Source organism: Carassius carassius, chromosome 34 (assembly GCF_963082965.1).
Source record: "Carassius carassius chromosome 34, fCarCar2.1, whole genome shotgun sequence".
NCBI lineage: Eukaryota > Metazoa > Chordata > Actinopteri > Cypriniformes > Cyprinidae > Carassius > Carassius carassius.
Window position 1 is genome coordinate 25,348,307 of NC_081788.1, and position 16,793 is coordinate 25,365,099.

The 16,793-nt window shown below is 36.1% G+C and overlaps 1 protein-coding gene across 3 annotated transcripts in view; it reads right to left on the bottom strand.

Annotated features, from left to right (window-relative positions):
- Positions 1-8,598: 8,598 nt before the first annotated feature.
- Positions 8,599-16,793, bottom strand: part of LOC132114863 (TBC1 domain family member 22B-like) — a 58,428-nt gene continuing 50,233 nt past the window's right edge. For all 3 annotated transcript variants that reach the window (XM_059523229.1, XM_059523230.1, XM_059523228.1), the window contains 2 exons: positions 12,441-12,536; positions 8,599-10,949 (listed from right to left, as the gene is read on the bottom strand). In XM_059523229.1, coding sequence (XP_059379212.1) covers positions 10,821-10,949; positions 12,441-12,536 — 225 coding nt within the window. In that variant the 3' untranslated portion in view covers positions 8,599-10,820. The remainder of the gene's footprint in view (positions 10,950-12,440; positions 12,537-16,793) is intronic.

Genomic DNA, 16,793 nt, shown 5'->3' on the forward strand with positions numbered 1-16,793 from the left:
TTTTAAGTACAAAAATAATTAACAAAAACATTTAATTAAAAATAAAGCTAAATAGAAATACAAAAAATGTATAATGCACTAAAAAAAACACAAAAGAACAAACTAAAATGAAAACTAAATAAATAAATGCTAATCAAACTATTATTTAATACTAACTAACAATACTAAAATAACCCTGCTAATGATAGAGACACAACAGAGATTTTTAAGTGTGTGTTAAGTGACAAAATACGTTTATGGACTATTCACATAACACTGCAAACATATTTTAATTATGTACATGGACGTGAATAGTCTAATTTAATGGAGCAGACTTTTAAAGGCAAGTCTCTTGTTCACTGTAGTAAAGCCACTGCTAAAGTATGAAGTAACCATACTTGCGTAAGGCCATAGTTCACAAAAAAAGCAAGAGATCAAGCTTCTAAAAGCCTTTGAAAAAAGTTTCGGCTTCAAAGTTTAGTCTTTAGAGTTTAAAACAGAGAAATATCACCAGTACAAACTTTCCAAACCGGCCTCCAAAGAGCGTTTGAAGAATACTTGTGGCCGCTACAAAGCTGTCTTCAGAGCGCAGATGGTGGAGAGTGAGATGGCCACTTGTTTGCATTCCCCGTCAACGCCTGCGCCGCTCGAAGAAAGAAAATCAATCAGTGAGAGACTCATCCACCTCTCAAACACTCCAGCACACTTTCACCTGTCACATCATTTATCCAACACAACTGACAGGGCTGGCCACACACACATTTACACACCTGATACCACACTCGCTCCGTTCAGTCTCTTATGGAGTTTCATCCTTTTAGTGCCTCTCTCTTCAAACCATTTATCAGTACTTTATGCGTTTTTGAAGAAGAAAAAGGGAATATTTGAATCAGTCCATGTTTGAAATTCAAGCAACCCTAAAAAAAAACAAAAACGGAAATGTGCCTCGACAATGAGGCTGCTAAATGAACACACACACTGTTGGTAAAACACAAATTTTAACACAAAGACATTCTCTCTATATTCAATAGCCTGTTTAAATATGTATTCAGACTGCTCTGCTGCCTCTCTCATGTTTTATTGAGAGAATCAGGCCATGTGGGGGTTTGGAAGGAAACCCTCCTATTTAGGATTAAGTTTAAAGCTGTAAACCCATCTTCATCCCTTCATCATGACTTCAGGTTCAGAATTGCCGCATTCATAACCTCACAACACATTCATAAAGCCAGTTTGGCACCTGCCATAGACCATCAAAGAGATAAGCATTAGTTTGAGAAGATCAGATATTCTGTAATAATATTCACTTTTATAGTGAATGAATGCAAATATATGGCAGTATGTTAAAAGTAAAAAATGACATCATTTACTCATTTACCTACATGTTGCTGCAAACCAGTGTTTCTTACTTCCATGCACTTTTGGGGTAAGTTCATTTTGAAACTTGTCCACTAATTTAGACCAGTGTCTTTTTGTTATTAACTAAAACTATTAAAAATGGTTTTGTTATTTGAAACAAAGCTTGGCAACTAACTGAAATACAAAAACTTAAAGTACTAAATCTAACATAACGGGAAGAAAAAAAAACCCTAAGGTAAATAGAAATAGTTAAAAGACAAATAAAATTACAATACCCTCTAAAAAAAATTTCTCAAATTAAAATTAGAAATTAAAATACAAAAATAAAAGCCAAATCAAAATAATATTATATTATATAGAGCTAAAATAATACTTTTTAAATAATATGAATAATTTTAGTAATACAAATAATAATTTTCATAATAAATTATTGTGGTCTAAAACCAGGTGTTTCAGTTTTATTGTCCAACCGCTGGACATATACATGTGACGTTAAGGTAGTTACCCAAAACATAGTTAAAAAGTTATTCTTTTTATGCTTTGTGTGAGGAACAACCCTGAATTTAAAATCCCTTTCCTATACCATATCCCTCAAATCTCAATGCCCAAAAACACAACTAACCTAGTGAACATTGAACATTAATCTTGGTGCGTCTCCATGTACATGCTAATGCAAACGATGCCAAACTTCTCATCTTCATTTCATCTTGGTCTGCTACCATTTTTGGCCAACATTCACCTTTTTTTTATTGCTCAGAAGTTATTATGTGCAAACTATAACATCTTTGAAGGTGTGCACAACATATGCTGATTACAAACTGAAAATCATGTAGGAGGTATAGGCGTGAAATATCTCAATCCATCTGTGGGAACAAAGAAAAAAAAAATCCATGTAACACATCCATATAACACTTCATGAACAGTCCTGGATTCATAAGAAACTGGCAGAAAGTTGTCAGTTGTAGATTGTATAAGATACATGGACAGACTCTGACCTCTCGCATTTCCTGACATGTCACTGAGCTCATGGATATGAAGCTGCCTTTCTGATATTTATTCAAGCCTAATGTGCATCTGATGTTTGTTGAGCGAGTTGTGCATTACATAACACCCTCCAAACAGCACAGCTTCTGGAGATATGAGATCTGCAGAGTGAAAGGGGAAAACATTCTTTTATTTTGATTCTTGTAATCAACACTTACACAAATCTCAAAGGGCACAGCTGCATTAAATATGTGAGTGGAACTATTCAGATCAATATGGAAGGTAATCTCCACCTACATTACTTGTGTGACCAGACTTTTGACCTTACATTCAGTATGGTTCCAAAGTTTTGGTTCCAAAAGAAGTCTCTTATACTCACCAAGGCTGCACTTATTTAAAAAAAAAAATACAATAACAACAGAAATACTGAGAAAACCTTTATTACCGTTTGAGATAACTGTTAATACATTTCAAAATGTAATTTATTCCTGTGATGGCAAAGCTGAATTTTCAGCCACCATTATAGGGCTGGGATGTAATGACAATCTATTAATCGAAGATCTCATTTCACTTCAGATCAAAAAGTGACGCTTTAAAAACCCCATAGGAAATTCCAGAGGGACCCCATTGTGTGGAAATGCTAAACCCCTTTCAGGTTCTATTAAAAACTGGACATTATTATTATTATATTGGGATTTCTTTGTTTATTTCAAATATTGTCTGCTCATATAATAAATTGCTTCTTATATGCCTAATTTGTAATTTGCTCTGAATAAAAGCATCTGCTAAATTAATAAATGCAAATGGGATGCACTGAAACATACTGTACACTACCAGTTTGAAATAATTCAAATATTTAATAGAATGTTTTTGGAAGAAGTCTCTTATACTCACTAAGGCTGCATTTATTTGCTAAAAAATAAATTACTGTTCAAAAACATCTGCAAACTTTAGAAAATACCTATTATGGGTTTACTTACAATCATTTGTATATAAAATATATAATAAAGGAGACAAAACACAGCTTTGAAGAGTTCCAGTAGATGTTATCAAGGGGGCTGAAAAACTACCATTGACTCTCACAGTTCTGTCAGAATTAAAAAAAAAAAAACTAAGATCTAATCCACTAAATTAAAATCAAGACCAAAATTAGTAATTAAATTAAATTAAAAGCAGATGAAAAATCAAACTTAACATGCGTTTTGCTATCCTCAATCTGCTTTAATACCAAATTTGCTACATATTGTACTTCTCAGTTATAATAATGTAATACTAATAATAATTCTACATAGGAATACACCTAAATTTCAAACACCAAAGATTATCAGCCAAAAATGGCATTTTCATATTCCGTCCGAAAGAGAAAAACAGCTGAAAATATATGGCATGTCATATATTTTAAAATAATAAATAATTATTTCATTGCATTTTAGGGTTTGGTTTTTGGCCAAGTGCTTCCAAAATATTCATTTCGGTGCATTCCTTATTCTAAATTATGTTTTATTTTATGTATCTTTTATCAAATAAATGCAGCCTTTGACATTCCTTTACAAACATTTAAAAAATTAAAAATAATCGTTCTTATTCTAAACTTTGTCTTGTTGTCAGGCAGCATACCCAGCCCAACCAATTCCTGGAAGTAAGCAGATCTTAACCAATCAGATTCTAACTGCAGATTTCAGCCAGCTCTTGCATTTTCATGTAAAACCAGCTCTCTGCCCGTAAACCTCTCGTATGTTCACAAACACGAGCGAGAACATGGTCACATGGAACACGATGACTCTGACTTCTTGAACTTCTGTTCAGGCTGTGTAAAGAACAGAGGACGTTGTTCTGTTCAGGCACAGCGTCTTAATGTTCTGTTCCCTCAGACATGTTCAATGACTACTCAAAGCAACAATCAAACTCTTATCCTTCCATCTGCAGATAAGAGACAGACAGAGTGAGACACACCGGTGGAAAGTGAGAGAGAAAGTTGGTTGAGCTGTCAGTTACTGATTAGCTGCTGGATGGGTACCGGGAGGAAATAAGGATAGAGAGAGACAGAAGCATCAATGACCTTTCAGTGGAAGCTTTTACTCTTCCGCAGCTCACTCCATCCATTATTGAATTCCTGAATCAGCTTCCTTGAATAATGGCACTCTGGCTAAAAGGATCTAGAAGTAGGTTCCCTTCCTCTGTCTCTTACTCTCTCTTTCTTATCCCCCCGGTGCGCTTTGTTTCTATCCCTCTCAGCGTACTTGAGACTGAAAATGCCACGAGTGCCTCTGGCTATGCCTAATCACAGAAAATCACTCACCTCGGTCTTTGTCACAGTGACCCGAGTGCTGTCACGGGCTTTGGGTGGCAGCTCTTCCATGAGCCACTGTGATCAATATTTCAGCCGCAGACCAAGTCCTTCTGCATGGGAGAACCATTCCTGCCTCCTGACGGATGGGAGATCGGGGGGCCGTGGTAATATTTAGACAGATCACAATGGTCCACCTGCAAATATGGTTGTGGATGAGAACAAACCAAGCGGAAAGACAGAGAGATGGAGAGCGACAGGAAGTAGAAAGTAGGCTGGAATCAAAAATGAAGCAGCTGTGTTATATTGTTAATACAGTCACATATAAACAATCCACAACAGTGTGCCTTATCGTTATAATAAAACTGAAATGATAGCAGACTGAAGCTAAAAAATACTGAAAATATTAACAGAACATTTAAATGTAAAAATGTTTGTTTATATATATATATGCACAGACAGACAGACAGACAGACACACACAGACACACGTTAACTATGGTTTTGTCTTTTTTTTTCCTTCTATCCAAGGATACTATCAAGAGAAAGATAATTTAAATGTCATCATGTTAATCTGGTCATTACCACAAAATAAAGCAAGGTTATCAAGACATGATAAAACAAAAAAATATATATAAAAAAAAAACTAAAAAGTATACAGTGTTACAAATATTTAACGTACACATTTAAATATTCATTTGTAATTTAAGGCTGTTATTTTCTGTATGTCAATTGTTATTTAGGGGAATGTAATTTATATATCACACACACACACACACACACACACACACACGCGTATAATTTATCTATCCATCTATAAATATTTAACTTTTTTACATGCACAATACTTTCTACTAATTTAGCAAAGAAAGATCATTTAATTAAATTTAATGTCTTTTTGTTTAATTAGTAGCTGTGTCACAGGGTTGTAAAGTCAGATGGTCATTATCACAAAATAGACCTTAGATGAAAACCAGCTGTAAGGGTTTATTGGCTAAAATAACTGAAAAACAAATGAATAAATAAATAGTCATTATAATATGAAAAACAACTGGCCTAGCAATGATAAAATAAAAATATTAATTAGATATTTATTAGATAAATTATTGCTTTCTGCTGTATCTGGCTCTTTTGTGTCTGTCATTCTTGTTCTTTGGTATGTGAGACATGAAAGTATCACCCTAAAGGAGATCATTTTGCAAAAATAACTGACTGACTCTACATTATTCTGTCCTGCAAATGAAATCAAAATATAAATGGCTTGATATGCCTTAAACGAATAGTTCTTTACTCCACAGAGGAAAAACTGGCCAAGCAACAACAAAACAACATTAATTTAGACTGTAATATTAATCTGTAAAAGAAAAAGACTCTTTCCAAAATCTTACGTTGTTGTACATAGCAGTGAGGATAATGACCCACATTACTTACTTAAAAAAAAAAAAAAAAAAAAAAACATTTGTTGTGGTTATTTATAAAAAATAAAAAATGCAATTATTTATTGAGTATTTGTGTTTTTTTTTTCTTTCATTCTACCATTTTATAAAAGCAATAAGCCATTCAAGAATGTGTTTTTTGATTAAAGGGGATAATGCCTAAACATCAGCACATCAACTGTAGCTTGTTCTGTTACTCAGTGACTGTGTGCATTTGTTTGCGTGCCGTTACCTTGAGGACTCTTTAACACAAGGCCCCCTAAAGCAGGAAGCTGCTGACATGTAAAGGCCAAACATTTCACATAATTCAAAATGACTCATTTGAAAATCTTCCTTCATTTCTCAAGAGGACAACATACAGCAGAGTCCCAAAACACTCTCCCTGTCGGTCTGTCAGCAGACTCTCTCTCAGTTCTCCACGGACTTACTTGTCACCCAATATCGGAGTGCCTGTGAAATCACCTTTTGTCCTTCGGTTTCTATCCCTGATCTTTGACAGGACAGCCAAAAATAAGCACTGAACTGCACAATTAGCCATTATGGTTTCCCATAATTCCCCCGAAATTCGCGGCATCCAGGAGTGCTCATCAACACCTTGGACGTAGCGGTCAAATTGGATAATAAATGTTTAATGCTGGTTGGGTCGCAGTCAGTCAACAGTCAACAGACTGTGGCTGTGGGCAGGGAGACGACGAGGTCATTAACCCTGCCATTTGCTTAACAAGCGCTAATTACAGCTGACATTTCCACAGGGCGCTTCCGAGCGTCAGCTGCCTGGACTCATCAAGAGGACACACACACACACACACACACACACACACACACACACACAATAATGAAATTTAAACAGAGTACCAACAGTTTAATAGAATCCAAAAATCAAATACACAGCAGGAAACTCCCACGTTTCCTCTTTTTCTTTAAGGCTAAAAGCAGTGTGGACTACAAAAGCACTGATTAAGCAAGAAGAACCCAATGACTTGAGGATTTGGCCATTTTACTCAGAGAGGAAAGCACAAATAAAAGAGCCCTGGCGTTAGGATGCACTATGAAGCTGCTAGAGAGGCTCATTTGCATTGCAAACTGTGAACACAATCATGAGCCGCATAAACCACAGCACTGTTCTTTCACATCTACATTATCAAAAAATTACTCTCTCCACAAACTGAATGACTAATACAGGGAGAAGCACCATTTCTGTTTGCAGACCCAAGGCAAATATTTGACGCTAAAATTCGAGAGTACATTTTGAATAAATAAAAAAAAAAGAATGAAAGCGTATCTTTCAAACACAGGCCCGATGGATGAAATGGATAAATGAAAGGAGGAATAATGCCAAGCGGGAAGCCCAAAATGGAGAGAAGGAAAAAAAAAAAGCTGAAAATCCCAGGACAAGTCACTGGAAGGAGACAAATAACTCAAGACATAGAGGACATGTCTATAAATAGAATAGTGGCCGTACCAGCAGGGCGCTCACTTTTTTCTTTTCTTTCTTTCTTAAAAAAAAAAAAGAAAAGCAATAGAAACAGAAAAAAACAAAGTATACCAAGCAGAGCTGACGCGTTCAAAATTTAAAGGGCAGAAGAAAAAAGTAATATATTCCCAATATGTTAGTACTCATTGTTTGTACCACATGCAATCAAAAACCTGTGTTTTAATGTGTATTTGCATAAACAAGGTATGAATGCACATATAAGCAATAGATGTAATACAATCAGATGTGTTTGAGAAATCCAGAGTTTTTAAAACAATCCTGATGAAAGATGCACTTTAATATTTTATCCTGCAGGAATCGATTGGATGATGGAAGGTTAGAGTTGCATACTGTAGGAGAATGAATGGATTGTAAAGGACTGCGGTCCTGAACACCATCAGATCCGACACTGCTGCAGAATCTCCACCCTCAAAGCCATGGCCGAAGGGGTGCTCACAAAGGTGTACACTACTGTTTTTTTTGGAAGAAAATTAATACTTTTATGCAAAGGATGCATTACATTGAACAAAACTGACAGTAAAGTCACATAAAAAATCTGTATCAAATAAATGCTGTTGATTTTGGACTTTAATAATCCATCACACAATCCTGAAAACATGCATCATGGTTTCCAAAAAAAAAGTAAAAAATTAACTAAAAATTAAAAGGTTGAAAATAATACAATTTTTCTTGAGCATCAAATCAGTATATTAGAATAATTTCTGAAGGATCATGTGACACTGAAGACTGGAATAATGATGCTGAAAATTCAGCTTTGCGTCACAGAAATAAATTACATTTTCAAATATATTAAAATAGAAAATAGTTATTTTAAATTGTAATATTTCACAATATTACTGCATGTTTTGAGCAAATAAATGCAGCCTTTGTGAGCATTACAGACTTCTTTTAATGACAATGAAAAATCCTTTTCAACGGTACGTTATTTATTCTTAATCATAAAAAAATTATATATCATTATATTAAAAAAATGGTTCAAATAAATATTTCCCTTTCAGTTAGACTTCGGAAATCAAACTAACAACTAACTAATTAAGAAAAACTAGCTCAAGAGATAATGTCTTAAACTTTTGATCAGACACTGACAAAGGTGGACAATTCTGCACAAGACCCATACCTTGAGAGCCGGACATTGAGGTCAACTGATGGTCAATTTCACCCTCAAGAGCATCTTCCTGGTTAACATTATTCAATAGCCTAAATGACAGCAGGAGAAATAAAAAGCTGATTCAGAGGCAGAAGATTATTGTGTGCACTGATGGACCGCACACAATAAGACCACCGATGAAGCAAATGCTGTTCATTTTGATTTCATGTTGACTTGAACAAGATTCATTAATACAATCAATTTAGACATTTACAACATTCAAAAGACTAAAACCGGGAGTCAATCTTTAAGTCCACTCAACGTTCCTCATGAATAATCACTGCTCCATCTCCTCACCAGGGTCAGCAATCTCAAGTCACCACTTCATTAGCGCACTTTTAAAGTGTGACGAGCAAACTAATTATCTCTGGAGTGAATATGAGCTCAGTAATGTATGAAAACACAGACATACACTGAAAAAAAATAAAATAAAATACATTCCAGTTCACCTCAAAATAAGAGTGCAGCACCGTAAATGCCTCATCAAAGATAGTGAGACTGCATGGCGCAGGTGGTTTCAAATGTCTCTGATGGATGAATAAGGACAGCGAGCTGACAAAATGTACACTGTTCAAGCATTTAACATCAGCAAACTCCACAGCGCTGAGCTTGAAGTTCAACGGCATCACTTTTAACCGATTCGGACACCTCCATCTAATCAATACACTCCATTTGCTTCAATAATTAAAGCAGAAAGACACTTCTTTAATTTATTATTCAGATTATCCATGCAGGGTTTTGGTCCGAGTTAAATGAAATGAATAGAGATTTTAATGAAAACATCTGCTTTTGATAAGTCGGAGTCATTCATTTCGCATTACAAACCGATTTATAAAGATCACACATCTAGTTTGGAAAGATTTAGACGGTGAACAATTAATCACCAATCAAAATGTATCAGCCCTGCAGTTAATAAATATACCGTAAGGTGAAACGAAGGTTCAAAGGGAAAAAAGGAGATAATCAGATCATCTAAATCTGATTAGCATAGCACATTAGCACATCTGCATAATTCGGTTGCCCTGGGAGATTGAATGCACGTGAGAATGGTAGAAGCGTGTCTGTCAGGCAACGCCCCCGTCCACTCTTCAGTACCACGCAGTTAAAAACCAAAACCCTTAAGTCTGCTTCTAAGTCAGTAGTTTCCTTTCAACACGACTGCAGTCCTGTGGTCTCATAGGCTGACCTCATATCACACTGATTCATTCTTTATAATGCCATATTAATATTTCACCGCAGTTTGATTCAGCTATCTTTGCTGAAACGTTATCTCAGTAGTAGTCGAATGCTAATACTAAAGCTAAAGTTCTAATTTTCTAAGGAATAATTGTGCACGGGCTTCACTCAAAGCCACAGGTTCAGGATTGTTCAAATTCACAGTCTCACAATTCTATAAAAGCATAAAAACCCCAAAACAAAACCCAAACACATCGCTCACGCGGTTGCATATTGATTCTTCGAATCCGTAACGCTTAGCCGTGCCTCTTGAGAAATGACCCTTTATGGCTGCCATAGTTTCATGTATTGCAGAGCTTCAATAACGCAGAGTGATTACGGACGGGAATCGACCCGTGCACCTGTGTGTGGTACAATCAATGTGGCAATGAGCAGAAGGGCCGAGGAGATCACATTATGGTCTAATAACACAAACCATGAGAACACCGGCATAGATGGAACAAAATAAAAAATGAAGATCTGCCAAGGATTAAAAACGAGAGGTGGTTTCTCCACATCTGAGGTAACAAATATAGGAAGATGTGGGGAAGCCTAGGATGTCACATCCTTCTGTTTTTAGTTTGATACGCTCACATAAGCGCTTTCTGTTCCTCTGCTCTTAGCATCTCACTGTCAGTTATCTTCTGAAGTCATCAGCAGGCAAATTGAACTGTCAGCTTTCAAGATCTCTGGGAGTTTTTTTTCCAAAATATCCGTTTTGTCCGTTATGCCGTCTTGTTCTTGATCGTGAATTGTAACAGACGATGACACAAATTTGATGTCATTGGAGAAAATTGGTGAGCTCGATCTTCGCTGTGTCAGATTAAACCGAGCAAAGAAGTGCTGTTTGGACTGATCCCATTGTTAGGTCAGATCATCGTCTGGGTTTTGCAGGGTCATGCTGTGGTCAGCTTACAGGTTCTCATCTCTTGTAGTGGCTCGGAGCATCAGCAAACATGTATTTGAGTCTGTAGGCCTCTGCCAGTAGCAAACCCACCTCTTCGTTGCCCCAGTGTATTGTGGGAAGGTTCTGCAGGAGCATTAGCAGGTTCTGGAAAAAAACAAATAATTTTAGCGGCTTTTATAGAGCTCAGCCAATCTGCTGGTAGCGACTTTCCACCTAAAAATACTGTTTCCTGGCTATTATATATTCCTTGAAATGCATTTTTACTCTTATGAACTGTAAATGCTTGTTAGTCACGGCATGATTATAATGTGATTCATGATTGGTGCTGCTCTTAGGTCGCTGCTTGTGCATTTGGCGTGTGTATACATGCATGTGTATGGGCTTTCTGGCACCTACAGCTGCTATAAGTGCACAAGAGCAGATCTATAGTAATCTGCTTCACTCTGTGTCTCAGGTTCTTCAATATAGGATTTTTAACACAGTAGCATGAAGCTGAAAATCATTGATTTTCAAGTTGCTAACCAGCGTGCCTTTGAGCTTTGGGTTAAAATATGGTGCCTATTTTAGAATATATTTACATCACATGTGTGCACGAATATAAACTGACTAAAGAGACTAATTAAAGATGTTTAACGCGGTTCAATTTACTTCAAACCATTATGACATTAAGCTAATTCTACATGACAATGGTTTGTGCGATTTATAAGCACCGTCTGAATTGTCAAGAGCACAGGTGTCTTTGTTCAATTCCCAGGAACAATAATCCTGTTAACAGAAGCTTATTTATCAGTAAATAATGGAGAGACACATCGGCAGTGGCTAATTTTTTATAAATCAAATCCAGATGGGACACTTGTCTTAGTATGCTGTAAATTAATTACTCAAAGCTCAACAAGTATGAATTATCAGCTACAAATGAAACTCACTTTCAACATGCTATCTTGTGTGTGTTTAAAATATTCTTAATAATGATAATTATTAATATTAATATATTTATATTCATATATCAATATATTCATATTTAATAAAATACTATGAATTTTGAACACAATATTATTACTAATATTTAAAATCAAATGAGAACATCTGTGAAAGTAATATAATTTTACATGTATTATTTTTTTTTTTAAATGTTATTTTCAAAATCAGATAAAAGCAAATTTCTGAATGTGATCATGTGAACGTAATCATCAGTCCACAGATGATTAAATGCGATAATTTTAACCCACTGACAACCCGAGTATAAACACATGCTCCAATGACTGTTCATCAAACCCTTCTCTACTCGACCTGACAATGAGGCATATAAAAAAACAAGAGAATCAGAGATGGAGGCGTGGAGATCCTTCGAAAGAGAGCATGAAAGAGTGAGAACGGGGGGCGTATATCAGAACATTCTTGTTTCGTGGCTGCTGAGGTGTGGTGAATCCACTGGCCTGTGAAATTTCGTTACAGCCGAGGCTGCTCCACTGGAGGGCCAATTATTCCGATATTCTCAGGGTACGTGACAGTCGGGGCGCTTTCCAGTGAGGTATGCATGTGTGGGAAGTGCAGGCGGTCACATGTAAACCACACACGCTTCTTCATAAAGCTCAGCGGCTGTGACACACATGACATTCGGGAGATTGTCAGTACCTGAAAGTCCAACATGGAGAGGATCTCTTTGCGCCATTTGATGAGGAAGGCAGCGCACACATAGAGGTGGAAATGAGAGAATCCCTCTGACTCTGCCTGTGTATCAAAAGCAGACACAGAGAAGAACACACATGCTTGCATTAGGAAGCAGTCATTAAGCAGATGATTATCCAAAGTGACATACTGCTCACTTATTAGAGACTCGACCCCTGGGGTTAAGTGCCTTTCTCAAAGGGCAAAATAATGATGGCTTGAGGATGCAGGGATTGAGCCAGCAACCCTCCAGTTACCAGTTTTGAACTTTAAAGCAATAGTTCACCAAAATTCTGCCATTGTTTATTCACCCAACCATTGTGTTCCTTTTAAGGCTTTTTTAAAGGAATTTGTCTTATTAACTGAACATCTTCCTCATAGTCATGTTTGGCTTGCTGACTGCTGATAATTAAGGTGTGATTTTCTGAAAACTGCTTTAAAATATGCATTAAAAAAATGCTTTCCTTGCAACAGCAGTTTATGGAAAAAACAACAACATGAAAGTGTCAAAATTATGAACATAAAAAAAGATTTGAGAGCTACAAAAGGAAAGATTTTCAACAAATGATGATTACAATTTCAGTTTCTCACCAGTGCTGTTGTTATTAACTAAAATATTAACAATCATTTTTAAATCAAAATAAAGTTAATATATGAAAAACTTCAACTAAAAAAAAAAAAAAAAAAAAAAAAAAAAAACCTTCCAAAATTTTAAACATTACCTTAACCCTCTGGAGTCTAAGGGTATTTTTGGGCCCTGGAGAAGTTTTGTCATGCCCTGACATTTGTGCTTTTTTCAGCTGCTTATAAACATCTAATTGGCTAAAGTCTATTCTCACTGTAATCAGCACAAACTGGGCTATATGATTTTGTTTTTGAGAAAAAATCTTTTTCATGCGTGGTTAGTGAAAAAACTAAAAATGTTTCAGAACATTGGTTCCCGGGACTTTTGAGAACTGGAGCTTGTAGCCTAGAATTTCTCTTTCTAAATTATGTGAAAATCATCTGGTTTACTCACTTACAGAAAACAATATTGATTCAAATTTTCTAAGACACTTTTTGTTGGTAAAAGTCATATGCTAGTAGGCGTCAACTATCATGAATATCATTGTGATTTACACCTGAGAAGACAAAGACCTGCATAATGAGCTGCATAATGAGCCTCTCACTCAGCTGTGTGTCTGAGAGGAAGGAGTTACAAGAAAGAATGTGACGACAAAATAAACGTATGATGTTGAAGCTGAATTACTAAAACTGAAAATAAATAAATATTAGTTAAATATTCAAACTGGTCAAATTGACAAATGTACATAAAATGATTAAAACTTAATGGTAAATTAAAATGAAAACTGAAAATGTAGAAGCTAATTCAGAATATTATTAAATACTATAATATTACAAATAATACTAAAAGAACACTACTGAATTCACAAAGGTGAATTATGACTTCAGAAGACTTAGGAGACAGCACACGATTCATATGAGCCACGTTCATTGTGCCTTTTTTGTTTTTATTTGCCTTTTTGGACATTGATTAACATTGACAATATGAATGGTTGCTGTATAGCCACGATCTGCAAGAAGATTCTTCTTCCTTTAGAATATGGTTAGCATAGCAGAGCAAGCACAATGACATTATGAGGGAGGGGTATCAGGTCACAGCATGGGCCAGATTTAAACCCATCTCCCAGTTAAAGCTGGGATATATATTTAGATTTTGTTGGCTTTGCCATGGCTCCAATGACTGCACATTCCTTTAGCCAGAAATAAAAACAACGGTTAACTTTCATCATGAATAATAAGAGTTTTAAGACAACACGTGTTATTCGTTAAATTATTCCGCTACAGTCGAGCGCCTACACAGAGCACCTAACGTAGTTTTACCATCTATCTAATTTATTGGATAGGGAATTAGGTCGTGTTAGTTATTCCCAACATATCTAAAGAAGACACAACCCAATTCGCCTCTCCTCTCCTCATTCGTCCTCCTCTCTCCCCAGCATCCCCCTCTACTTGTAATGTGTACAGTGTGGTACATTCAGTCGCTTGAGAGACAGCGAGCAGTTATAAATAGCTTTGTTTACTTTCTTTCGGTTGGTCCCTCTTGAAGTGAGAAAAGAGAAGGAAAAGAGGAAGAGAATGAGCAAGAAGTAAAAAGTTGGATTTTATGAAGGCACAAAGAAATAGCAAAAAACAAGAGCAAATCTAGGAGTTGAGTTTATAGCTTCTCAAATTATGAGATGTGTTGGTCCAGAGGTGTTTCTAGCTTTAAATGTGACGAGCCACAGTGTTTGAATCTTGACAATTAATCTTTCTGAAAGTAACAACTTGTCAGTAGATATACCCCTTTCTAAAAAAAAAAATGCAAGAGTGAGACTGTGGAAAGATAGGCTGGGAAAATTAAAATATTATCTGGAAAATAACTGCATTCAAAAAAAGTTTAGAATTTAGAATTTTCTATCTGCATAAATATGATCCAAAACATCAGATTTTCTCACATTCTGGAAGTAGACACAGTAAGACAAACGAGACAAAAAACAAACAAACAAAAAAACATTTAAAGGAACATTAAGGAAAATGATCCAATATTACATATCTGAGAGTGGTAAAAAAAAAATATGTGAATCTCTAGGATTAAAGTCCATCTGTCCAGAGGTGTTTTCAAGACATGAATATTAGGTGTCAGTAGCTGCCCTGTTTTATTTAAAGAACAGGGAGCGATCTATCAAAGTCTGATCATGTTTGTGGAAGTGAATAATGGCACAAACAAAGGAGATCTCTGAGAACTTTAAAAAAAGAGTTGCTGTTGCTCATCAGGCTAGAAAAGGTTACAAAACCATCTCTATAGAGTTTGGGCTCTACAAATACACAGTCAGACACACGGTGTATAAATGAAGGAAATTCAAGACCCAGTTACCTTACCCAGGAGGGGTCGACTAACAAAGATCACTCCAACAGCATGACGTGCAATAGTCTGCGAGGTTGCAAAGGAACCAGGGTAACTTCTAAGCAATTAAAGGCCTTTCTATCATTGGCTAATGTTAATGTACATGAGTCCACCATCAGGAGAACACTGAACAAACACAGTGTGCATAGCAGAGTTGCAAGGAGAAAGCTAAAAAGAAACGCAGTTTGATAAAGATCATGCGGACAATCGAGAGGGTTACTGGAGAAATGTTTTGTGGATAGATGAGACCAAAATAGAACTTTTTGGTTTAAATGAGAAGCGTTATATTTGGTGAAAACACTGGATTCCAGCATAAGAATCTCATCTCATCTGTGAAACTGTGGTGGTGATAATATCATGATTTGGGCCTGTTTTGCTGCATCTGGGCAAGGACGGCTTGCCATCATTGATAGAGCAATGAATTCTGAATTATACTGTACCAGAAAATTCTAAAGGAAAAACTGGCAGGACATCTGTCCGTGAACTGAGTCTCAAGAGAAAATGGGTCATGCAGCTAGTGTCACTTAATACTTCAGAAATCATTCTAATATGCTTATTTGCTGATTGTTAAAAAAAATATATTATTTTGAATGTTGAAAAAGTTTAAAGGTGTGCTACTTATTTTTTTAAAAACCATGATTTGATGAATAGAACGTTTAAATGTTTCTACAGTCACTTTTAATCATCTGAATGCATCCTTTGTGAATAAAGCTAAAAAAATAAATAAATGAAAAATCTTCGAGTTCTCAAACTTTTGAAAGGTTGTTTGCCGGTTAGTATATTGTTTCTCCTTTTTCAATCTAATAGTGGACTAAATATACTACAAGTACCGTAGTATTGACATGTATGACATTATCGCTCTACTACAGTACTGATAGAGCACTTGTTTGTTTGTAAGAAAGAAAAAGACTGAAAGGACTGCTAAGTAAGAGGACTGAAGACTGACAAACAAAAGCGGAATAAAGAAGCGTTCATGATTGAGCCCTCCTTCTTAAGAACGCATCCGACATGGGGTTATTCACAGCCGAGCGTTCCCTCCTCCACCTCTCAACAGAACCCATCTCACTAATGGAGGGGACGTGAGATGCAGATGCTTCAGAACATCAAGTAAGACATTAACATGACTTTCCTTTTTGTCTTCACAGTCCTTTCTCTCTCTCCTTCTTTATTTCTTTCGCCCTCATCTCTTTCTTTCTGGCCTGCGCTTTTTGTGCAGCTCTAATTGATCTTGAGGAGTAAGTCTTTTGTGCCAAATGTTCAATTACAGAAGTGACCTGATAAAGGAGCCCAGGAGAAGTTGAGGCGCTTTTCTCTGTCTTTTTGGACAAAACACCATCATCTAATCAACTTGCTCTGGTCCGCCGAACAGGCAA